A 24,590-nucleotide genomic window follows, 5' to 3' on the forward strand; every position below is an offset into this window, starting at 1 on the left:
TTGGGCCTACTCTCTGCCTCTCTCTTTTGGACAATATCTTGTTGTTTTTCTTCTCGTTAAAAGAAACACGATGTCCCTCTTCGAAGTCCTGCCTATGGTGGTGCAGGCCAGTCTTGTATCTTGTGCTGAAATACTGCCAAGTTTGACAAGCTGACTTTACCAATTTCTTGTTTTCCCCTTTCACCAATACTCTTTACGGATCCTGCACGTCTTTGTTTCCATGCTGTCTGTTGTCATATACCAATTACCCGATCGATGATGAGTCCCCATTACACATGTTAGTCTATTCTCCCACAACCGGAATCGTGTTCGTTTACATCCATCGAACCATGTCCCAGGGGGTTCTTAGCTATTGTGGAGGCGATTATGTCGCGGCGATTGATGATTGTGCCAACTGAGTAGCCACTCTGGTGTACACTTGTTACCAGAACTTGGTAGTTCTCAGGGGACCTTCTGCATCTTGCAGGCAACAGATTTATGGGCTATGGAACTGAGCGATTGTTGTTTGTTATAACCTACAGGCCTGGCTCTTACTTCTATGACCAATGCCATAACTAGGGAGGACAACAAGGTTGAAAAACCTTTGCCTTTGCGGGTACTGAGCTGCGTTCTCAACTTATTCCCACTTAAGATCCTTGGTGCTGCCCCTCGGTTGATGAGGTTGCCTTTCGTTATTCCCATTCTTTTTTACCTTCCTCTTGTCTGTGGACACGAGGCCCTTACGAAGTTGTCGTTGCACTTCAAGGCCTTGTTTTATGTTGATCAGATGTACAAGCTTTCATGCTAGGGATTCCGTTGATCCCCTATACGTCACGATGTTGTTGGTGCATCGAGATCTACAATTCTTGCCTGCGGAGTCATGCTGTGTCTAGACCCGTATGGTTGGCTTATTCCTTCTGTTCCGATTCTGCAAAGCCCGGTGGACTTCCGTGTCCCTAGATGCCCGGCTTCCTTTTGCGAATTCTCCGACTTGATTCTAGTCTAGGATGTGGCGATCTTAGTACTGCTGTGGAAATCAGTCATTTAAAAGGAGCATACTGTCATGAATAGCCATTCTTGCCATTGCCATTGCATAGGGTTATGCCTGGCACCTTACCCCGCTTCCGTTGTGTCACGCTAATGTTCCAAGGACGTATGATGATACGGTTATACCACTTGGTGGTCTGTGTAACCTTGAGGTGTCACTCCGGTTTATCTACTCGGGTGTGGCCGGCTTGCACACTATAGATCATCGCTATTAGGTAACTCGGTACTCTGCAGTTGATGCAGCTTATTCTGAGTTGACTGCTATTCTCGTTCCTTTTGTGTCAACAGCGTTTGAGCGTGGGGCCCACACCTGTTAGGCCGATATCGCTGTAACGCGACATATCGTTGCCTGGGTGTCTTGAGGGATTTTCAGTTCTGCTGCTGCCGTGTTGGTTTATCTCGTGAACTAACATCCGGTTTGATAGTAGCGTCTGGTAACGTTGAGTTACGTATGTCCCCACTTTCGGTTATCTGTGATTTGGTTCTAGCTTGGGAAGATCTCTGTTGTCAGAATCTGCAACGCCTTAAATAGCGTTGCCTTCTGCCCTGTGTGATCAGGTTAACTCTTGCTCCCCAAGCTTAACAATCACATACACCCCTTTTGCCATTCTTCTTTGTATACTAGTTTATAGTATCACTTCTTCGATAGTACCTTCTTCTTTAGTACTATATCTTTAATTATCACTTGTTTCTTGATAGCCTTCATTGCATCAGTACCTTCTGTCGTCTTCGTTACCTCAGTGTTCCTGTGATTGTTTATTCCCTTCCGTGTGTTATAAGATCAATTAGTTGAGTGTGCCTCTTTACCTCAAACCGACCATACGACCTAGAGAGTTCTATCCTCTCCTCCCGGCCGTATATCCGCGCAGGCCTGACTGTCCACCTCTGGAACCTATCATTGTCCTGAGTCGTTGGCTTTCTAGAACCCTAATGGTTTCCTTGGGCCCTATCCGTAATATCCGCTCACGGCTCCACGTAATTTCAGTCTTTAAAAACTGACAAATGTTGTCAAGCTCTTTAACAAAGTTCCGCAACGGGCCTTTTTCCACAGAGACTGGGAGCGACTCACGCCCACTTCTGGGGTGAAACCCGTGGTTCGCAAAGAAGGGCGTCAGCATAGTAGAACTGGACTCGGAGTCATTGTAAGAGAACTCCGCCAAGGGCAAAAGATCAGCCCAATTGTCCTGTCTATAGTTGGTGTAACCCCGCAGGTATTGCTCCAAAATAGAGTTCACACGCTCAGTCTGACCATCGGTCTGAGGGTGGAACGCAGTACTCAGATTTTGCTTTATGCCCAACAGTTTGGCTAAAGCCTTGGAAAAAGCCGACGTAAACAGACTACCCCTGTCGGACACAATGTCCAATGGCAGACCGTGGAGCCTATACACTGCTGACAAATAGAGCTTAGCAAAACCTGCAGCATCCAGCGAGGAATCGCAAGGTATAAAGTGAGCCATTTTGCTAAGCCTATCGACGACAACGAGAATCATGTCAAAAGAATTGGAGACCGGCAAGCCGGTGATAAAATCAAGGGACACAGATGTCCACCGAGCTTGCGGAATGGTCAGAGGTTTCAGTAGACCGTAGGGACTATGTCGCGCGGACTTGATCCGTTGGCAGACCTCACAATTTCGGATGTACCGGATGACATCACGACGCATCCCGGGCCACCAGTATTCCCGAACAAGAAGTTCAAAAGTGTTCTTTTGTCCAGGGTGTCCGCTAGGCATAATATCATGACAATTCTTCAATGCACGAACTCGTAGATCCTCGTTCGGCAAATATAGAAGGTCGTTGACAAACAAAAGACCGTCATTGTCAAGCCTGCAGACACTGAGGTCCACATCTGGAGGTTTGGTCGACTGGCCTCGAAGAGCAGAAATAACATCAAGAGCCCACTTGTCCGTGGATAGCGCGATTTTTACCTCGTCTACCAAAGACATGGTACCAATAAAATTTTCAGGGGGAATAATAGGAGCACACAGCTCTTTATCCTCCTCAGAAGAAGAAGAAACGAGGTCTTCGTAGCGTCTGGTCAGGGCATCAGCTCTAGAATTCAAGGAGCCAGGCCTATAAGTGATGACATAACGGTACTCGCTCAGTTCCATAGCCCACCTCGCTTGCCGTCTGTTCATGGCCGGAATTTGCTTAAGAACGGCTAAATTCCGATGGTCCGTCAATACCAGAACAGGTTTTTCCAGACTTTCAACCATGAATCGCCACGACTTTAGAGACTCCACAATGGCTAACAACTCCTTGTCACCTACGCCGTAGTTACACTGGGCAGGATTCATTTTTTGAGAGAAATAGGCCACGGGGTGTAGTAGAAGCCCCTTGTCAGTCGGGTGGTATTGAGACATGACGGCAGATATTACACGGTCAGACGCGTCTGTTTCAATAACAGTGTCCAACAGGTAATCAAAGTGCTTGAGGATAGGTTCAGAGCAGAAAAGGTCCTTCAGGGTGTGAAATGCTGCCTCACATTCAGAGGACCAGACAAAAGATTGCGTCTTTTTAGTCAACTCGAAGAGAGGTGTGCAGATTCTAGAGAAGTCACGGATGAACCTCCTATAGAAATTGGCAAAACCCAAAAAGGACTGGACTCCCTTAACAGTTCGGGGAGCCTCCCACTCACGGACAGCCGCAACTTTAGCGGGGTCCATCTTCAGAGCATCGGCTGAAATAACAAAGCCAACAAAGGTAGTTTCAGTCTTGTCGAATTCGCATTTTTCACCCTTGACAAACAGACTGGCCTGCGCTAATTTTAGCAGGACTTTGCGCACATGAACATCATGTTCCTCTTGGTTCAGAGAGAACACCAGGATATCATCCAAGTAACAGACACAGAATATGTCCAAATACTCCGACAAGACCTCGCTGACATATTTCTGACACGTGGCAGGAGCATTGGTGAGCCCAAACGGCATCACATTGTACTCAAAAATGCCATATCGAGTTCTGAAAGCTGTCTTGTATTCATCACCTTTCTTGATGCGAATCAAGTGGTACGCAGCTCTCAGATCCAGCTTTGTAAAAATGTTTCCCGTAGCCGCCGTGCTGTGACGGGTTGTCTAAGTACGGAGAAAACTCATAGTTAGGTCCAATGCTGTTTATTATCTTTAACATAGGGAAGAAAAGAAAGAAAAGGAAGAAGAAAATCTAAACTAAAGATGGGGGAACTGGCTCTGCTTTATAGGCATTCAGGAATCCAGTTGTGTGGGCCCCACCAGGGCAACCAGCCCTATGACCCCTGTACAATAAAAGTGGGGCATCATCCCTGTACACAAAAGTGTGTCCCGACCCACTTGACACAAAAAGTGGGTCGCACCCTGGTCGACTAAAAGTGGGTCCACAAACCCTAACCCGAAAGTGGACCCAACTTCAAATCACACAAAAAGTGGGTCAACATGGATCAGCCCAAAGATGATCCAACATCGGGTCCACGACCCGTAACATTACCCCCCTCCTCTCATCCGTGTGCGGGGGCCTGTCATAGCGCCAGTCTGTGGCTCTCCAACGTCATCCTCATCTCCAAACTCGGCTTCGAAAGTCTCCAGTGCTTCCGTCTCCTCAAAGTCGGCTCGCGGTCTCCAGTCTGGCTCTGCATACCCTGCCCATTTGACAAGTACCTCTCTGCGGTAGCCTCTTCCTACGCGTCTCCGGCGGCTTCTCAAGATTCGCTCGACCAAGTATTCAGGCTCTCCATATTCGTTCTCTTCGAGCGCGGGGGGTTGCGTGTCGTCGGTCTTTTGGGAGGGGAGTGGATTCCCGGCTGCTCTCTTGATCAGGTCGACATGGAACTTCGGGTAGATATTCGTAGGCACATCAAGCTCGACAACGTGGGGAGATACGACTTTCGTCACTCGGTATTTGGCGTTGACCCACGACATTTTCTTGGAAATCTGGGGTGTCGAAATGTTCTTTAGCTTGAGCCACACTAGGTCGCCTACTTCGAAACGTTCTTGGCTGCTGCGTGACTTGTTGGCCTGATTCTCCATTTCTTGCTGTCGTGACGCCATGGCGGCTTGTGCCAACTCCCAGCCTTCACGGAATCTCTCAACGAATCTCTCGGCGTCTTGCTGTTCCAGTGTCTTCGGCGACTCTTCCGGTTGGACTTGCTCGATCGTGTCCACATGGTAGCCGTGGGTGAGGAAAAACGGGCTCACCCCCATGGACGTATTGCGGTTGTTGATGGCTAACATTGCGGCAGGCAACAGTTCCGGCCAGTCGTACTGGGAATAGGTAACGAACGCTCTCATGTACGCCAACACTTCCTGGTTCATCCGTTCCGTGGCTCCGTCTGTCTGGGGATGGAATCCCGTGGATAGTCTTCTCTCGATGCTGGTTAAACGACATAGGCTGCTCCAAAATTCGCTCGTCCAGTTGGTTCCTCTGTCTGACGTGAGGGCGTGTGGGAAGCCGTGATACTTCCAGTGACATTGCAAGAATCTCTCGGCGCAATGTGTCGCGGTCATTGTTGTCATCGCTTCAAGGGTCACAGCTCCTGTCAATCTGTCGACAATCACCATCAGGTATCTCGGGTCGCCGGGCTTCCGTGCCGGCAGTTCAGTCATGAAATCGATTCCCAGCTCTGAATGTGGTCTTTCCGGTATCGGCAGTGGTCGTAGTAGTCCTTTCTTCCGTTCTCGCCAAACTTTGGATCTTCCGCACACGTCGCAGTTCGCACAGAAGCGACGTACATCTCTCGAAATACCGGGCCAGAAGAAGTCGCGTGATAGAATGGCAAGCGTGCCGTCTCGTCCCGGGTGGCCAGTAACGTGTGAATCATGTGTACTCTGAATCAACGCTGTCCGTAGGGGCTCCCAGTCTGGTATAAAAAGCTTCTGTCGATATACAAGGGCGCCTCGGTTGTCGAATTCACATTCGGCTATGGATATAGCCACCTTCTTGGTCAGTGTCGGGGGAAAACTTCTCTCTGCGGTCGCTAGAGCCTTGTACATTTCGTGGAAATCGCTGTCCTTCGTCTTTGCTTCGTCCCACAGGCGCTGTAAATCTTGCTGCGAAAATATCTGGTCTCCGTGGGGGACAATGTCGGTTCTCTGAACGATCTCCGCCGGGGACAGAGCTACTGTCGTTGCTTCGGGAAGCCAGTGATCCTTGACTAGCTTCATGATTCGAGATTTGAGTCGCTCATCATCCTCGCCCTGGGGGGTGTCCTGCTCTCGTCGACTCAACGCATCGGGCTTTCCGTTCTTGACTCCTGCTCGAAACTCCAGTTGGAAATCATACTCTGAAAGTGTCTGTGACCACCGAACCTGTCTCTCCGATAGCTTGCGCGTTGTCATGAAATATTGAAGATTCCTGTGGTCGGTAAGAATCTTAAACGGGGCTCCAAGACTCTTTAGTTCGCCTCTCCATTCTTCAAGACACTTTATGACAGCCAACAACTCTTTATCATGGATCTCGTAGTTGACTTCGGCGGGGCTCAGCTTCTTTGAGAAAAATGCAACGGGGCGGAGGCTTCCAGTCTCGTCGACCTGCGACAGCGTACCTCCCAGTGCCCATCCTGAGCAGTCGCACTCTACTATTGTAGGCCGTTCTTCATCCCACATTGCTAGCACGGGGGCTCTCATGAAGTCGTTCTTCAGCTTCTCAAAGGCTTGATTTTCTGTCTTGCTCCACTTCCACGGCTCTTCTTTCTTCGTAAGTCGAACTAGCGGCGCTGCAACTTCGCTGAATAACGGGATAAATTGGCGGTAAAAATTCGCAAAGCCAAGAAAACTGCGGACGCTTTTCACATTCGTCGGAGGCTGCCACTCGCGGATTGCAGCCACTTTAGCGGGATCAACTTTTATCCCCTCTCCGGCCTGGATGATAAAGCCCAGGTACTTCGTCTCGGTCACTGCAAACTCGCACTTGTTCAGGTCTAAACGTAGACCAGCATCGCCCAATCTCTCCAACACAAGGTTCACTTTTCTCATGTGGTCCTTGTGACTTCCGTCGGTGTAAATTAGTACATCGTCAAGGTACGCGGAACAAAAGTCGTCCAAATAGTCGCGGAGCGTGCTGTTGATGTATCGTTGAAACGTGGCGGGTGCTCCGGATAGTCCAAAGGGCGTAACTAGCCACTCGTATAGGCCGAACCTGGTCCGGAAAGCGGTTTTCCATTCGTCGCCTTCTGTGATTCGTATCTTGTGAAACGCGGCGCGGACATCGACCTTGGTAAAATAGCGTGCCTTGGCTAGCGCTCTCAGAGTTTCACTGATTAGCGGCAGCGGGTAACGATCTTTCTCGGTTATGTCGTTCAGTGCTCGATAGTCCACGCAGAATCGCAGACCGCCTCCGGGTTTCCGAACAAACAGGACAGGGGCGCCTCCGGGGGAGCTGCTAGCGCGAATCCATCCCTTGTCTAAGTGGTCTGCGAGCGTCTTGCGCAGAACCAATAATTCATCTCTCGACATGTTGTACAGGGGGCCCCATGGGACCTCTTTGTCTCGTCCTTGTTCGTCTTTCTTCATCTTTATAGCGTGGTCGATGCCTGGTCGGTTGGGCGGTAAATCTCCTTCGCCATCGTCTAGGAAGATCGGTGCTAAATGCTTGAGTTCCTGCGGGAGTCTCTCGGAAATCTGTTCTCTTGTGAGGCGGGCTTTCACTTCGAGGGCCTTGTTGATGTCTTGAATGGAGGCCGAAAACACTTGTAGCTTCTGTTTGCTCTTCCTTCCTCGTCGAATCTCTGCGGCAAAAACTGCTGCCATCACCATGCTTGCTTTGGGGGCGCCAGCGTGCGCTTCACGCCAGCCTTTCTCTCGGACAATAAGTCGGTCTCCTTGATCCTTGAAGGTAATCATTCGCTCTTTCGCGGAGTACACGACGTCGTTCTTCTCCATCCAGGGCTTTCCCAGGATCATGTCGTAGGCTAAATTCGGTATCACGTAACCGTAGACTCTCTCTTTGCGACCGTCGATATCAATGTCGCACACTGCAATTTCTGAAATCCATCTCTTCTTCGTGTCGTTTTCTGCAAGTAGTAGCTCTCTTCTCTTCACGGGGATACGCTGGAGACCCCGTCGCTTGACTAAACCTTCGTCAAATGCTGATGTTACCAAGCATCCAGTGTCGAGCAGTGCGTCACAATAAAAGAAGTTGTTGACGAAAGTCTCGATCAAAAACGGTGTGGAATGCATGTGGTTGACTGCATCAGCATGGACGATGTTGGTGCCGGTTCTCTTCTTGCGTCTTCTCTTCTTTAAACTCAGGGGCCGAAATTCGTCTGGGTCTACTCTTGTGTCCGCATCGTGTGGAACACTCTCGATAATCTCGTCCATCGGCTCTGAAACTTCTGGAATCATTGCATGGTTCATTCTCGCTGGTCGACGACTCGGGGCAAACTTCGGGCAGTCAAGAGACCGGTGGCCCGTGGCAAGGCAACGGAAACAGGCGTTGCCAGACTTTGCTTTCTCTTTTTCATCTGCAGATCTCCAAGGTGCACGGGGTTTGACGGGACGGGTGCGTTGGCATTCATTGCTCGGGAGCGGCGTGTGGAAGGCGTTGACACTCATTGTCACGTGTTCTTCATCATTGTCGGGGTGCGGTTGCTGGTCCACGACGCTCGGGGTTACAACTTTGGCGGACATTGTTTCTGCTTTCGTCTGGCTGTACCACGTCAAAGTCTTCGACGGGTCCTTGGAACTATATCCTGGTAGCGCTTCCACTCGTCCCGCTACTCTCTTTACTTTCTCAACCCATCTTGGGTAGTCGTCGTTGGGGAGGTTTTTGACTGTGAGGTATACCTGAAGTGTCGAGTTTATGGCGGAGTTCAGGTGTAAAATCTTAACGCGGTCGGGCCAGTCCAAACCTCCACATAAGCCAACTTGGTGCTCGAAATCTTGTAGGAAAGACACAAAACTCTGGTGACTTCCCATCTGTATAGCGCAGAGCTTCTGGCCTGCCTTCTGGATCGCGTCCTTGTCTTCAAACTGGTCGTTGATGTGCTGAAGAAAACTCTTCCAATCCCAATTGTGTATGGCGCCATCGGTGAACCATTGTTCTACTCTCGCTTGTTGCTCAGCGTGAATACTCATGAAAATGCTGAGACAAATTGCTTGGGAAGACCCGATGACGTGAGCTGCGATTTGCGCGCGGACCTTCAACTGTTTAAAATATCTGGGGAAGGACAAAAGCTTTCCATCCCACTCTGGCCACGGTGCGTTGTAGCGGTGGTTAATCATCGGTTGTGAAGGTGGTAGGGCAAGTGCAGGCGCGGGAGGAGCCGGGGCTTGTAGTTTCGCGTGGTTCTGTAGTATCATCTGGACTATTGCGAGTTGCTGAGGCGTAAATACCTCTAATCCTGGGGTATTGGTGGGCTGCTCCTGTTGGGAGTCGCGGGGTAGCCCGGACAGAACATCTTCTGACTTGTCGTTCATCGTTAAAGTATGCTATCTCACGGCCTGAATGCGAGTCTTAGCTTCTTTCGTCACGTGCGGAACGTGGTATTCTTCGCTTAAGAACCTTGACACTTATGCAAGGTCGGCGGACTTCGTGTGGTGGGGGGACGGGAAGCTTCCTCACAGGCTTCTAAGAGAACATAAGGGGTAATGAAGCTTCCTCACAAGCTTCTAAGACAACAAGGGGTCATGAAGCTTCCTAACAAGCTTCTAAGATAACAAGGGGTAGTGAAGCTTCCTCACAAGCTTCTAAGATAAAAAAAATGTGATGTTAAAGATAATATGTGACGGGTTGTCTAAGTACGGAGAAAACTCATAGTTAGGTCCAATGCTGTTTATTATCTTTAACATAGGGAAGAAAAGAAAGAAAAGGAAGAAGAAAATCTAAACTAAAGATGGGGGAACTGGCTCTGCTTTATAGGCATTCAGGAATCCAGTTGTGTGGGCCCCACCAGGGCAACCAGCCCTATGACCCCTGTACAATAAAAGTGGGGCATCATCCCTGTACACAAAAGTGTGTCCCGACCCACTTGACACAAAAAGTGGGTCGCACCCTGGTCGACTAAAAGTGGGTCCACAAACCCTAACCCGAAAGTGGACCCAACTTCAAATCACACAAAAAGTGGGTCAACATGGATCAGCCCAAAGATGATCCAACATCGGGTCCACGACCCGTAACACGTGCGCAGTGATTCATTGATCCGAGGCAGAGGAGTTACGTCTTTGATGGTGATATCATTGACGGCTCGGAAATCAACACAGAATCGTAAACTGCCTGGCTTCCTAGCAAAAAGAATCGGGGAAGCCAGCGGCGAAGAGGAAGAGGAAATAAAGCCTTTAGCAAGCATGCCATCTAGATATTTTTTGACAGCCTGCAACTCGAGTGGAGTCATATCGTACAGCGGGGCCTTGGAGTATTTCGCATCGGGAACGAAGTTAATCGCATGATCAATGTCCCGGTGAGGTGGTAGTTGATCAGCACCTTCTCGAGAGAACAGAGGAAGTAGGTCATGGTATTTCTTCGGGATGCGTTCAAGGAGCCGTGCATGCTCTTGTTCCGGAGTTAGGTCCTCCTGATTGAGATAATCCAGGACTTCCTGAGCGGTGACACGATAAATCTGTAGTTTCTCAGCTTTGGCAAAGCGATGCAAAGCCTGAGACGACACCGTCACACAGGAACAAGACACAGCTGACGATTGTGCAATAAAAGAAGGAAGGGGTGAAGTGGCTGAAGCAGGAGCAGATCCCTCAATCTGACTGCCAGCGGTAGAAGCAATATTTTTGTCGTTTTTTGTATAAGAAAAATCAAACGAAGCGCCAGAATCAGTAGAAGCAGTCGAAACAGAAGAAGAAGAAGAAGAAGAATCAGAAGCTGCCACAGCATTGCCATCGGCGGTAGAAGTAACCGATATCTTGAGCGTATTGGAAGGCCAAGAAATTTCCGGGTTATGGGCGTCGAGCCAGCATTTCCCCAGGATGATGTGGTAGCCCCCAAGCTTCGTGATTTGAAAAACCAAAGTTTCTGAATAATTAGGAAAAGAGAGGGACAAAGGAACTTGGTGGGTCACTTTACCCGCAGCAGTTTCACTACCATCAACAACATGGAGCGACTCGGCTCTGGCCTTGAGAACAGTAGGAATCTGATGCCTTGCTATAAATTCAGAATCCACAAAACAAGTTGTTGATCCCGAATCCACCATAGCGTAGGCCTCAATGGAATTATTCACTGTCACAGGAATAACCAGAGGGGGAGAGTTACCATAATCGATAGCATTATCAAGAGAACAAGTGCTGATTCTCAAGAGACCCTCATCAGCAGCGTCAGGGCTAGCCAGGACCAGAGGGGAATGGGTCGGTAGCCCTTCTAGTTTTTTGACGCATCAGGCGCAGGGGCCGTCGAGGGAGCCCGGGTAGAAGTGGAGGGAGAAGGGACAGTAGCTGCGCGAAGAGCAAGGTTGTTTTTGGGGCAAGCCTTTAGCATGTGGTCCTTTGCGCCACACTTCCAACAAACACCCTTTGCCATTTTGCCGTCAGCAGTCTTACGGAAGGGTAGACCGTTGGCATCGGGACCTGCAGGGGTACCCTTAGCTGGCTTGGTGTTGGGGACAGCTTTTTGGGCGCCAGCATTTCTCGAACGAGAATCTTGCTGAAAGGGGACCACACCAGGAGGCGGTTGGATTTTCCCGTTGTTTCCCCGGGTTCGGTTGTTGATCGTATTGTCCAGCGTGTTGCAGAAATTAGCGAACTGATCAAGCGTTCCCTTAGGGGCAGGATAGGTGTTCCAAGCCAGAGCGTCCTGTATGTGGGGCTTGAGGCCTCGCTGAAATAGTGCAATGGTGAAATCAGCGTCGGCCCAACCGAGTTTCTTCAACAGCGTTGTAAAAGCATAGTGATAGGCAGTACAAGTACCTGTCTGCTTTAAGTCGAAGATCTGCTGGGTCGCAGTCATGCGCCAGTCAGGGTCATCGAAAGCCTCAGCTAACGATTTCATAAAATCGTCGTACGTTTCAAAGTTCATGTGTCCAGTGGCCGGGTCCATCCGAGGCATGGCCCAATCCAGAGCGCCATCTCTAAGGTAGGAGAAGGCAGTCATCAGCTTGCGCTGCTCCGTGCGGTGGTGCTTGGGTGCAGCAGCAAATTTGACCGCAAGTTGCCTCTGGAACGCCTGGAAGCCTTGCTGATTGCCATCATAGGGCACGACATCAAGATGCTTGTCGGCCTCTTTCAACGGATCGGCATCCTCTTCCCGTTTGACTCGGGGAAGAGACTCAAGGGAGTTGAAGCGGGCTTCAGCGCCAGCCTGGAACGCAGCCCAGTAAACCTGAGCCGCATCAGGAACAGAGCCAACGGGGATGGGCGGGGCACCATCGTCGGTGCGCAGACCAGACATGTAAGCCGCCACAATAGCCATTTTGATCTCAGCACTGAACTCCCTAGGAAGGGCACCGAGATGCCAGTTCTCAGGAGTTCGGTCAGGAATCGACAGGAGGAACGTATTGAGATGCTCGATCATTTCGCGAGTGAGGGCCATTGCGAGTTGAAACGTAATAGAGAGGGAAAAATAAATGAGGAGAGAAAAAAGTGCCAAAGAGAGCCAAAGTTGTAATAGCGTCGGGTCTTCAAATGAAGCTTAACAAAATATTACGGATAGGGCCCGAAGAAAGGATTAGGGTTCCGGGTACAGCCAACGACTCGGGACAATGATAGGTTCCTGAGGTGGACAGTCGGGCCTGTGGAGGAAGACGTCAGTTAGACAGAGTGCTAAGACGTATGGTCGGTTGAGATGAAGAGGCAACACACAACTTAGATGGCTATTCTGAGAATAGAGCGGTACAAAGAGGAAGGAGGAGGAACAATCACACACTTCAAAGAAGAAGAAAGGTTGAACTGCAAAGAAAGCAAGAACAGAATGGTATAAAGAAGAAGAAGAAGGTAAGCAAGTGCATGTGATTGTTAAGCTTGGAGAACAAGAGTAAACCTGATCAACTCAGGGCAGGAGACGACGATATTTATGTTGTCGGCGCTCCTGACAAAACTCTGTCTTCCCAAGCTAGAAACAATCAACATCTAACTACGAACAAAAGATAAGTCTCGTGTAAACAAGACGTAACAGGTTCATAACAATCGAACCAGATAACAACCCCCACCTAAGCACGCAATGGCAATTGCAACAAGAAAACTCCGCAGCAGCAGAACAACGTCTATCAGAGCACCCGTGCTCAGCACATCCCACGACAACCTCATATCCGTTGATCAACTCACGATCTACACAGACCAACCTGTGCCATAAGCGCATCTTCATAGGTCGCCGACCTTCGGCGTTGTGGAAAAGAAGAGTGGGGTAGGTCTCATGCATAACCCTTAGCATGAGCAGTGTCAGGATAGCTATTCATGACAACTGGTCCCCATCGTCACCGATGGAGGGACCGTCACGCGCGATCTTTTGGCGGGCGTACATGGCCCAAACGCGGTACTCGGCTCTCTTGCCGCTGAACAGGGGAATATCGGGAATCTTGGGCTTGGGGCGTTTGACAAAGGCGTCAGCTGTGGCAACGGGGACGGACGGAGTAGCAAGAACGGGGGGAGCAGGGGAGGCAGTGGCAGCGCGGGCAAAGGCCTGGAGATTGGCGATCTCCTGGTCCCGCTGTTGTTGCGCGCGGGAGAACTCTTCGCGCAGTTGTAGCTGTGCGCGTTCGTTGTCTGCGCGCAGTTGTTGCTGCGCACGTTCATTTTCCTCACGCATGGTCTGGAGGGCTTGGAACAAGTCTTGCATGGAGGGGCCTGCGTTGCTCGGGCCGGGGACAGTGGGGTTGGACATGGTTGCGGGAGGCGAGGCGGGGTCAAAGAAGACAGAGTTTTGAGAAGCAGCGTCAGAGTCAGAATCAGGGTCTTGAGGGGGGACGCGGTAGGACATGTGACGGTCACAGGAACGTTGGGAACGGAGGTAATTGGCGTTGGACGAGGGGACAAGGTGGGAACAGAGTCTGGTTCAAGGAACGTAGTCGAGGGACGAGGACAAGAAACGAGGTCGAGGAACGAGGACAAGAAACGAGGTCGAGGAACGAGGACAGGGAACGGGGTCGAGAGGACGAAGAAAGATCTGTTTCTATTGTAAGGCTTTACGGTCTAAAGGAGAACGCTTTTAGAACAGCAGAAATAAATTAAGAAACAGATAAAGAGAAAAGACTAATGTACAAGAAAACGGGCGGAAACAACACTATCTATATACACGCGGTAGAGGCATGACGCGTACCCTTGACAACGGCGGTGTGCACACGGGTTTGGCAGGCGGTGAGTAACGGCGGTATGCAAGGCGGTGTGGACGGCGGTGTAAACGGCGGTGAGGGCGGAGCCTGAGCCTACCTCGATCCATAGATCGTTACATTAGTAGGTACCCATAGTTTATTCCGAAATCGAATAGCGGATTATTACGGATAGGGCCCGAAGAAAGGATTAGGGTTCCGGGTACAGCCAACGACTCGGGACAATGATAGGTTCCTGAGGTGGACAGTCGGGCCTGTGGAGGAAGACGTCAGTTAGACAGAGTGCTAAGACGTATGGTCGGTTGAGATGAAGAGGCAACACACAACTTAGATGGCTATTCTGAGAATAGAGCGGCACAAAGAGGAAGGAGGAGGAACAATCACACACTTCAAAGAAGAAGAAAGGTTGAACTGCAAAGAAAGCAAGAACAGAATGGTATAAAGAAGAAGAAGAAGGTAAGCAAGTGCATGTGATTGTTAAGCTTGGAGAACAAGAGTAAACCTGATCAACTCAGGGCAGGAGACGACGATATTTATGTTGTCGGCGCTCCTGACAAAACTCTGTCTTCCCAAGCTAGAAACAATCAACATCTAACTACGAACAAAAGATAAGTCTCGTGTAAACAAGACGTAACAGGTTCGTAACAATCGAACCAGATAACAACCCCCACCTAAGCACGCAATGGCAATTGCAACAAGAAAACTCCGCAGCAGCAGAACAACGTCTATCAGAGCACCCGTGCTCAGCACATCCCACGACAACCTCATATCCGTTGATCAACTCACGATCTACACAGACCAACCTGTGCCATAAGCGCATCTTCATAGGTCGCCGACCTTCGGCGTTGTGGAAAAGAAGAGTGGGGTAGGTCTCATGCATAACCCTTAGCATGAGCAGTGTCAGGATAGCTATTCATGACAGTAGCCCCCCTTTTTATGACTGATTTCCACAGCAGTACTAAGATCGTCTGGCGTTAGGCATCCTCTTGTAGAATTCTGCAACCTTCTCAGGTGCATTGGCTAAATGGTCCAGAGGTTCCCAGGAGGGTCCATCATGTTCATAGCCCTCCCAAACTACTTGATATTGCAGAGGGCCACGCGAAGACACGCCTATAATTTCCTTGACCACAAATTCTTCCTCGCCATCTACTATGACGGGAGGAGGAGGAGGGTTTTTCTGGCCAGGAAGAGGATCCGACGCACATGGTTCCAGCAGACAAACGTGGAAGACGGGATGAACCTTCATAGTGGCAGGGAGTGCCAACTCGTAGGCATGCGAAGACACCTTCCGTAGAATCTTAAATGGGCCAAGCTTCTTGAAGTCCAACTTCTTTGAAGGACGAGTAGTTCGAATATTTCTACTCAAAAGCCACACTAAGTCCCCTTCTCGAAGGAGAGGGGCGGAAGATTTGTGTCGATTCGCGTACTCGGTCATCCGCTCACGGCTCCACGTAATTTCAGTCTTTAAAAACTGACAAATGTTGTCAAGCTCTTTAACAAAGTTCCGCAACGGGCCTTTTTCCACAGAGACTGGGAGCGACTCACGCCCACTTCTGGGGTGAAACCCGTGGTTCGCAAAGAAGGGCGTCAGCATAGTAGAACTGGACTCGGAGTCATTGTAAGAGAACTCCGCCAAGGGCAAAAGATCAGCCCAATTGTCCTGTCTATAGTTGGTGTAACCCCGCAGGTATTGCTCCAAAATAGAGTTCACACGCTCAGTCTGACCATCGGTCTGAGGGTGGAACGCAGTACTCAGATTTTGCTTTATGCCCAACAGTTTGGCTAAAGCCTTGGAAAAAGCCGACGTAAACAGACTACCCCTGTCGGACACAATGTCCAATGGCAGACCGTGGAGCCTATACACTGCTGACAAATAGAGCTTAGCAAAACCTGCAGCATCCAGCGAGGAATCGCAAGGTATAAAGTGAGCCATTTTGCTAAGCCTATCGACGACAACGAGAATCATGTCAAAAGAATTGGAGACCGGCAAGCCGGTGATAAAATCAAGGGACACAGATGTCCACCGAGCTTGCGGAATGGTCAGAGGTTTCAGTAGACCGTAGGGACTATGTCGCGCGGACTTGATCCGTTGGCAGACCTCACAATTTCGGATGTACCGGATGACATCACGACGCATCCCGGGCCACCAGTATTCCCGAACAAGAAGTTCAAAAGTGTTCTTTTGTCCAGGGTGTCCGCTAGGCATAATATCATGACAATTCTTCAATGCACGAACTCGTAGATCCTCGTTCGGCAAATATAGAAGGTCGTTGACAAACAAAAGACCGTCATTGTCAAGCCTGCAGACACTGAGGTCCACATCTGGAGGTTTGGTCGACTGGCCTCGAAGAGCAGAAATAACATCAAGAGCCCACTTGTCCGTGGATAGCGCGATTTTTACCTCGTCTACCAAAGACATGGTACCAATAAAATTTTCAGGGGGAATAATAGGAGCACACAGCTCTTTATCCTCCTCAGAAGAAGAAGAAACGAGGTCTTCGTAGCGTCTGGTCAGGGCATCAGCTCTAGAATTCAAGGAGCCAGGCCTATAAGTGATGACATAACGGTACTCGCTCAGTTCCATAGCCCACCTCGCTTGCCGTCTGTTCATGGCCGGAATTTGCTTAAGAACGGCTAAATTCCGATGGTCCGTCAATACCAGAACAGGTTTTTCCAGACTTTCAACCATGAATCGCCACGACTTTAGAGACTCCACAATGGCTAACAACTCCTTGTCACCTACGCCGTAGTTACACTGGGCAGGATTCATTTTTTGAGAGAAATAGGCCACGGGGTGTAGTAGAAGCCCCTTGTCAGTCGGGTGGTATTGAGACATGACGGCAGATATTACACGGTCAGACGCGTCTGTTTCAATAACAGTGTCCAACAGGTAATCAAAGTGCTTGAGGATAGGTTCAGAGCAGAAAAGGTCCTTCAGGGTGTGAAATGCTGCCTCACATTCAGAGGACCAGACAAAAGATTGCGTCTTTTTAGTCAACTCGAAGAGAGGTGTGCAGATTCTAGAGAAGTCACGGATGAACCTCCTATAGAAATTGGCAAAACCCAAAAAGGACTGGACTCCCTTAACAGTTCGGGGAGCCTCCCACTCACGGACAGCCGCAACTTTAGCGGGGTCCATCTTCAGAGCATCGGCTGAAATAACAAAGCCAACAAAGGTAGTTTCAGTCTTGTCGAATTCGCATTTTTCACCCTTGACAAACAGACTGGCCTGCGCTAATTTTAGCAGGACTTTGCGCACATGAACATCATGTTCCTCTTGGTTCAGAGAGAACACCAGGATATCATCCAAGTAACAGACACAGAATATGTCCAAATACTCCGACAAGACCTCGCTGACATATTTCTGACACGTGGCAGGAGCATTGGTGAGCCCAAACGGCATCACATTGTACTCAAAAATGCCATATCGAGTTCTGAAAGCTGTCTTGTATTCATCACCTTTCTTGATGCGAATCAAGTGGTACGCAGCTCTCAGATCCAGCTTTGTAAAAATGTTTCCCGTAGCCGCCGTGCGCAGTGATTCATTGATCCGAGGCAGAGGAGTTACGTCTTTGATGGTGATATCATTGACGGCTCGGAAATCAACACAGAATCGTAAACTGCCTGGCTTCCTAGCAAAAAGAATCGGGGAAGCCAGCGGCGAAGAGGAAGAGGAAATAAAGCCTTTAGCAAGCATGCCATCTAGATATTTTTTGACAGCCTGCAACTCGAGTGGAGTCATATCGTACAGCGGGGCCTTGGGGTATTTCGCATCGGGAACGAAGTTAATCGCATGATCAATGTCCCGGTGAGGTGGTAGTTGCTCAGCACCTTCTCGAGAGAACAGAGGAAGTAGGTCATGGTATTTCTTCGGGATGCGTTCAAGGAGCCGTGCATGCTCTTGTTCCGGAGTTAGGTCCTCCTGATTGAGATAATCCAGGACTTCCTGAGCGGTGACACGATAAATCTGTAGTTTCTCAGCTTTGGCAAAGCGATGCAAAGCCTGAGACGACACCGTCACACAGGAACAAGACACAGCTGACGATTGTGCAATAAAAGAAGGAAGGGGTGAAGTGGCTGAAGCAGGAGCAGATCCCTCAATCTGACTGCCAGCGGTAGAAGCAATATTTTTGTCGTTTTTTGTATAAGAAAAATCAAACGAAGCGCCAGAATCAGTAGAAGCAGTCGAAACAGAAGAAGAAGAAGAAGAAGAATCAGAAGCTGCCACAGCATTGCCATCGGCGGTAGAAGTAACCGATATCTTGAGCGTATTGGAAGGCCAAGAAATTTCCGGGTTATGGGCGTCGAGCCAGCATTTCCCCAGGATGATGTGGTAGCCCCCAAGCTTCGTGATTTGAAAAACCAAAGTTTCTGAATAATTAGGAAAAGAGAGGGACAAAGGAACTTGGTGGGTCACTTTACCCGCAGCAGTTTCACTACCATCAACAACATGGAGCGACTCGGCTCTGGCCTTGAGAACAGTAGGAATCTGATGCCTTGCTATAAATTCAGAATCCACAAAACAAGTTGTTGATCCCGAATCCACCATAGCGTAGGCCTCAATGGAATTATTCACTGTCACAGGAATAACCAGAGGGGGAGAGTTACCATAATCGATAGCATTATCAAGAGAACAAGTGCTGATTCTCAAGAGACCCTCATCAGCAGCGTCAGGGCTAGCCAGGACCAGAGGGGAATGGGTCGGTAGCCCTTCTAGTTTTTTGACGCATCAGGCGCAGGGGCCGTCGAGGGAGCCCGGGTAGAAGTGGAGGGAGAAGGGACAGTAGCTGCGCGAAGAGCAAGGTTGTTTTTGGGGCAAGCCTTTAGCATGTGGTCCTTTGCGCCACACTTCCAACAAACACCCTTTGCCATTTTGCCGTCAGCAGTCTTACGGAAGGGTAGACCGTTGGCATCGGGACCTGCAGAGGTACCCTTAGCTGGCTTGGTGTTGGGGACAGCTTTTTGGGCGCCAGCATTTCTCGAACGAGAATCTTGCTGAAAGGGGACCACACCAGGAGGCGGTTGGATTTTCCCGTTGTTTCCCCGGGTTCGGTTGTTGATCGTATTGTCCAGCGTGTTGCAGAAATTAGCGAACTGATCAAGCGTTCCCTTAGGGGCAGGATAGGTGTTCCAAGCCAGAGCGTCCTGTATGTGGGGCTTGAGGCCTCGCTGAAATAGTGCAATGGTGAAATCAGCGTCGGCCCAACCGAGTTTCTTCAACAGCGTTGTAAAAGCAGAGTGATAGGCAGTACAAGTACCTGTCTGCTTTAAGTCGAAGATCTGCTGGGTCGCAGTCATGCGCCAGTCAGGGTCATCGAAAGCCTCAGCTAACGATTTCATAAAATCGTCGTACGTTTCAAAGTTCATGTGTCCAGTGGCCGGGTCCATCCGAGGCATGGCCCAATCCAGAGCGCCATCTCTAAGGTAGGAGAAGGCAGTCATCAGCTTGCGCTGCTCCGTGCGGTGGTGCTTGGGTGCAGCAGCAAATTTGACCGCAAGTTGCCTCTGGAACGCCTGGAAGCCTTGCTGATTGCCATCATAGGGCACGACATCAAGATGCTTGTCGGCCTCTTTCAACGGATCGGCATCCTCTTCCCGTTTGACTCGGGGAAGAGACTCAAGGGAGTTGAAGCGGGCTTCAGCGCCAGCCTGGAACGCAGCCCAGTAAACCTGAGCCGCATCAGGAACAGAGCCAACGGGGATGGGCGGGGCACCATCGTCGGTGCGCAGACCAGACATGTAAGCCGCCACAATAGCCATTTTGATCTCAGCACTGAACTCCCTAGGAAGGGCACCGAGATGCCAGTTCTCAGGAGTTCGGTCAGGAATCGACAGGAGGAACGTATTGAGATGCTCGATCATTTCGCGAGTGAGGGCCATTGCGAGTTGAAACGTAATAGAGAGGGAAAAATAAATGAGGAGAGAAAAAAGTGCCAAAGAGAGCCAAAGTTGTAATAGCGTCGGGTCTTCAAATGAAGCTTAACAAAATATTACGGATAGGGCCCGAAGAAAGGATTAGGGTTCCGGGTACAGCCAACGACTCGGGACAATGATAGGTTCCTGAGGTGGACAGTCGGGCCTGTGGAGGAAGACGTCAGTTAGACAGAGTGCTAAGACGTATGGTCGGTTGAGATGAAGAGGCAACACACAACTTAGATGGCTATTCTGAGAATAGAGCGGTACAAAGAGGAAGGAGGAGGAACAATCACACACTTCAAAGAAGAAGAAAGGTTGAACTGCAAAGAAAGCAAGAACAGAATGGTATAAAGAAGAAGAAGAAGGTAAGCAAGTGCATGTGATTGTTAAGCTTGGAGAACAAGAGTAAACCTGATCAACTCAGGGCAGGAGACGACGATATTTATGTTGTCGGCGCTCCTGACAAAACTCTGTCTTCCCAAGCTAGAAACAATCAACATCTAACTACGAACAAAAGATAAGTCTCGTGTAAACAAGACGTAACAGGTTCGTAACAATCGAACCAGATAACAACCCCCACCTAAGCACGCAATGGCAATTGCAACAAGAAAACTCCGCAGCAGCAGAACAACGTCTATCAGAGCACCCGTGCTCAGCACATCCCACGACAACCTCATATCCGTTGATCAACTCACGATCTACACAGACCAACCTGTGCCATAAGCGCATCTTCATAGGTCGCCGACCTTCGGCGTTGTGGAAAAGAAGAGTGGGGTAGGTCTCATGCATAACCCTTAGCATGAGCAGTGTCAGGATAGCTATTCATGACACGGATTTGGCGTCCAAAGAGCAGTCGGAAATGTTGACTCTCAACTTGTGTCTGATTGTTTCGGGCCACTGTGACAGTCCATCTGTCAACGCTTTATGGATAATGGCGTATTCATCATCGGCAGCACAGGCATCAGACCAGAGTTCCCGTAAGGCAGGCGGAAGTTCGGGGGTAGAAGGGGCTTCTGGCGTGTTGGTGGTTTGTGTCGAGAAAACTTTCAGGCCGTTACCGTCGTGGTGCAAGATAGTGGCTAGTCGGTCGTTGTAGCGCGCGTCATTCGTGTTGTCTGGGGTGTCGCGGCGAGAGAGAGCATCTGGGAGAGGGGAGAGTTTACCAGGACGGTGGACGATGGTGCAGTTGTATTCGCTCAAGGTCAGGTACCATCTAGCTTGGCGTTCGGACAAGTGCTGCAACTTGGTAAAATGCAGCAAGTTTTTATGATCTGAGACGATGGTAAACGTCTCCTTCAGGCCCTTGAGTTCGCCACGCCATTCCTTCAGGGCACAGACAACAGCCAACAGCTCTTTGTCGTGGATCGGGTAGTTGCATTCGGCGGCAGTCATTTTGCGGCTGAAATAAGCACAAGGCCTAGTTGATCTATCGGGCTGCGTCTGTAGAAGCGCTGCACCGAGACAGTAGCCAGACGCGTCTGTCTCAACAACAGTTGGCAGATCTGGATTGTGCGTGCAGAGGACAGGGGTCGAGGTGAATGCTTCTTTTAGAGCCTGGAAGGACTCTTCTTCCTTTTCGCCCCACTGGAAGGCCTGGTCTTTCTTTGTCAACTGTAGCAAGGGAGTCGCTAGAGTAGTGAAATTTCTGACAAAGGTGCGGTAGAAATTGCATAGACCGAGGAAGGCTCGAACGTCCCTGACCTTCTTGGGCGTTGGCCAGTCCGACACTGCAGAGACTTTGGTTGGGTCGGTTGAAATCTTGCCGGGCTCAAGGATGTATCCCAGGTACTTCACTTTCGATACCGCGAACTCACATTTATCAATGTCGATTGTCAGTTGGCCCTCCAGAACCTTTGCTAAAGCCAAGTTGACCTTCTCGTAGTGGTCCTCTAACGTGCCGTTGTTGGGGTTGCACCCTTAAGGACCGACGGAAGCCCGACACCAACACTAACGGCGTATCCTCGAAGGACTAGTCCGGCGCTGGTACGGCAAAACTAATGCCAGACCAGAACCAAGACTAACGGCACTTCCTAGAGGAACTAGTTGTCGTCGCCGCCGATCGTCGGTTGCCTCCCTTTCCAACAGGATAAATAGTCGCATTGTTTCTACACCATTTAGAGAGTTTAGTTTTGTTCTTCAATTCGAGATCTTTGTCCCTCTGTGTCCCTTTCTGTGAAGATCCAGCTTAGCGTAATCACACCTTAACACCTCCCTGTTACTGCCCACGCCGTCCGCGCCTTTCACCTCAGAGCCCGCCGTTCTCACAATGTCCGCATCTTCTCCGCCACTCTTCACGACATTGAGAAGGCCCTCAAGGCCAAAATTTACACCGACCCCCGCGCCAACTGTCCCGAGTGGCTCCTTCCTGTCATCGACGCTTTCGACAGGAAGAAAGCTTCCGAGCTCCCCCCGAACCGCCCTGGCATTGATACAGAGATCCGCCTTAAACCAGGCTTGTCCCCGCCCTCGTGCCCTCTGTACTCAATGAGCCGAGAAGAACTGCTGCTGCTCCGGAAAACTCTCTACGACTTGCTCGACGCTGGCTTTATCCGAGCCAGTAGTGCTGAGGGAGGTGCTCCTGTCATCTTCGTGAAGAAACCTGGTGGTGGTCTTCGTTTTTGCGTAGACTACCGTGCCCTGAACAGCGTCACAGAGAAGGATGGTTACCCGTTACCACTGATCAACGACACCCTCCGTGACATCGCTGCCGCCAAGTACGTCTCCAAGGTCGATGTAATCTCCGCGTTCCACCGTCTCCGCCTGAAAGAAGGTAGTGAAGCCTACACGGCCTTCCGCACCCATCTCGGAGCGTATGAATGGCTAGTCACCCCTTTCGGCCTCACTGGTGCTCCTGCTGCTTTCCAACGTTTTATCAATCATGTGCTCTCCCGCTGGCTCGGTATCTCCTGCTCTGCTTACCTCGACGATGTAGTGATCTACAGCTCTGACTCCCGCAAAGAACACCGTAACCTTGTCTGTCAGATCATCCGCGCTCTCGGAGATGCTGGCTTACAGCTTGACTGGGATAAAAGTGAATTCGAATCCCCGTCCATCAAGTACCTCGGCTTCATTGTTGAACCCGGCTCCGGCATCCGTGCAGACCCAGACAAAGTCAAAGCTATCCAGGAATGGGAGGCTCCCACGTCTGTCCGCGGAGTCCGTAGTTTTCTTGGGTTTGCCAACTTCTACCGCTGTTTTGTCCCCGAATACTCCACCGTCGCTGCTCCCCTGACTCTGCTGACCAAGAAGGACCAACCCTTCAAGTGGGAAGACGAACAACTCCGTTCGTTTGAAGCTTTGAAGAAGGCCCTTGTCTCTGCCCCGCTCCTTGCCACCTTCGACCCTGACCTCCTGTCATGAATAGCCATTCTTGCCATTGCCATTGCATAGGGTTATGCCTGGCACCTTACCCCGCTTCCGTTGTGTCACGCTAATGTTCCAAGGACGTATGATGATACGGTTATACCACTTGGTGGTCTGTGTAACCTTGAGGTGTCACTCCGGTTTATCTACTCGGGTGTGGCCGGCTTGCACACTATAGATCATCGCTATTAGGTAACTCGGTACTCTGCAGTTGATGCAGCTTATTCTGAGTTGACTGCTATTCTCGTTCCTTTTGTGTCAACAGCGTTTGAGCGTGGGGCCCACACCTGTTAGGCCGATATCGCTGTAACGCGACATATCGTTGCCTGGGTGTCTTGAGGGATTTTCAGTTCTGCTGCTGCCGTGTTGGTTTATCTCGTGAACTAACATCCGGTTTGATAGTAGCGTCTGGTAACGTTGAGTTACGTATGTCCCCACTTTCGGTTATCTGTGATTTGGTTCTAGCTTGGGAAGATCTCTGTTGTCAGAATCTGCAACGCCTTAAATAGCGTTGCCTTCTGCCCTGTGTGATCAGGTTAACTCTTGCTCCCCAAGCTTAACAATCACATACACCCCTTTTGCCATTCTTCTTTGTATACTAGTTTATAGTATCACTTCTTCGATAGTACCTTCTTCTTTAGTACTATATCTTTAATTATCACTTGTTTCTTGATAGCCTTCATTGCATCAGTACCTTCTGTCGTCTTCGTTACCTCAGTGTTCCTGTGATTGTTTATTCCCTTCCGTGTGTTATAAGATCAATTAGTTGAGTGTGCCTCTTTACCTCAAACCGACCATACGACCTAGAGAGTTCTATCCTCTCCTCCCGGCCGTATATCCGCGCAGGCCTGACTGTCCACCTCTGGAACCTATCATTGTCCTGAGTCGTTGGCTTTCTAGAACCCTAATGGTTTCCTTGGGCCCTATCCGTAATATTTTGTTAAGCTTCATTTAAAGACTCACACATTCTTCCAACTCTTTGTTATTCTTTAGCACACCTTATTCTTCTTTTCGTTCCGGCTCTCGACTACGGCCGATATCCCGTCTTCCTATGATCATACTAGCGCTGCTGTTGTTACACAACCTTCTTCGTCCGCTAGTCATAACTCGGCTCTTT

At 49.9% G+C, this 24,590-nt stretch overlaps 6 protein-coding genes across 6 annotated transcripts; all 6 read right to left on the reverse strand.

Annotated features, from left to right (window-relative positions):
* Window positions 1-2,007: 2,007 nt before the first annotated feature.
* BROUX77_002676 (uncharacterized protein) lies at window positions 2,008-9,410 on the reverse strand (the record flags this gene model as incomplete). The annotated part of the gene is made up of 3 exons (XM_073747242.1): window positions 2,008-2,012; window positions 2,096-4,083; window positions 4,486-9,410. The coding sequence occupies 3 exons, from the start codon at window positions 9,408-9,410 to the stop codon at window positions 2,008-2,010; spliced, it is 6,918 nt and encodes a 2,305-aa protein (XP_073607758.1).
* A 1,885-nt stretch (window positions 9,411-11,295) lies between these two features.
* Window positions 11,296-12,462, reverse strand: BROUX77_002677 (uncharacterized protein; the record flags this gene model as incomplete). The annotated part of the gene is made up of 1 exon (XM_073747243.1): window positions 11,296-12,462. The coding sequence occupies one exon, from the start codon at window positions 12,460-12,462 to the stop codon at window positions 11,296-11,298; it is 1,167 nt and encodes a 388-aa protein (XP_073607759.1).
* An 858-nt stretch (window positions 12,463-13,320) lies between these two features.
* Window positions 13,321-13,845, reverse strand: BROUX77_002678 (uncharacterized protein; the record flags this gene model as incomplete). Its single annotated transcript, XM_073747245.1, has 1 exon — window positions 13,321-13,845. One exon carries the CDS (start codon window positions 13,843-13,845, stop codon window positions 13,321-13,323), a length of 525 nt encoding a protein of 174 aa, XP_073607760.1.
* A 1,307-nt stretch (window positions 13,846-15,152) lies between these two features.
* Window positions 15,153-18,743, reverse strand: BROUX77_002679 (uncharacterized protein; the record flags this gene model as incomplete). Its single annotated transcript, XM_073747246.1, has 1 exon — window positions 15,153-18,743. One exon carries the CDS (start codon window positions 18,741-18,743, stop codon window positions 15,153-15,155), a length of 3,591 nt encoding a protein of 1,196 aa, XP_073607761.1.
* Window positions 18,744-18,907: 164 nt separating this feature from the next.
* Window positions 18,908-20,074, reverse strand: BROUX77_002680 (uncharacterized protein; the record flags this gene model as incomplete). The annotated part of the gene is made up of 1 exon (XM_073747247.1): window positions 18,908-20,074. One exon carries the CDS (start codon window positions 20,072-20,074, stop codon window positions 18,908-18,910), a length of 1,167 nt encoding a protein of 388 aa, XP_073607762.1.
* An 858-nt stretch (window positions 20,075-20,932) lies between these two features.
* On the reverse strand, window positions 20,933-21,502 carry BROUX77_002681 (uncharacterized protein; the record flags this gene model as incomplete). The annotated part of the gene is made up of 1 exon (XM_073747248.1): window positions 20,933-21,502. One exon carries the CDS (start codon window positions 21,500-21,502, stop codon window positions 20,933-20,935), a length of 570 nt encoding a protein of 189 aa, XP_073607763.1.
* Window positions 21,503-24,590: the final 3,088 nt, after the last annotated feature.

Source organism: Berkeleyomyces rouxiae (assembly GCF_048999995.1).
Source record: "Berkeleyomyces rouxiae strain 22BRR77 chromosome Unknown BrBRR77_ptg000002l, whole genome shotgun sequence".
Classification (NCBI taxonomy): domain Eukaryota; kingdom Fungi; phylum Ascomycota; class Sordariomycetes; order Microascales; family Ceratocystidaceae; genus Berkeleyomyces; species Berkeleyomyces rouxiae.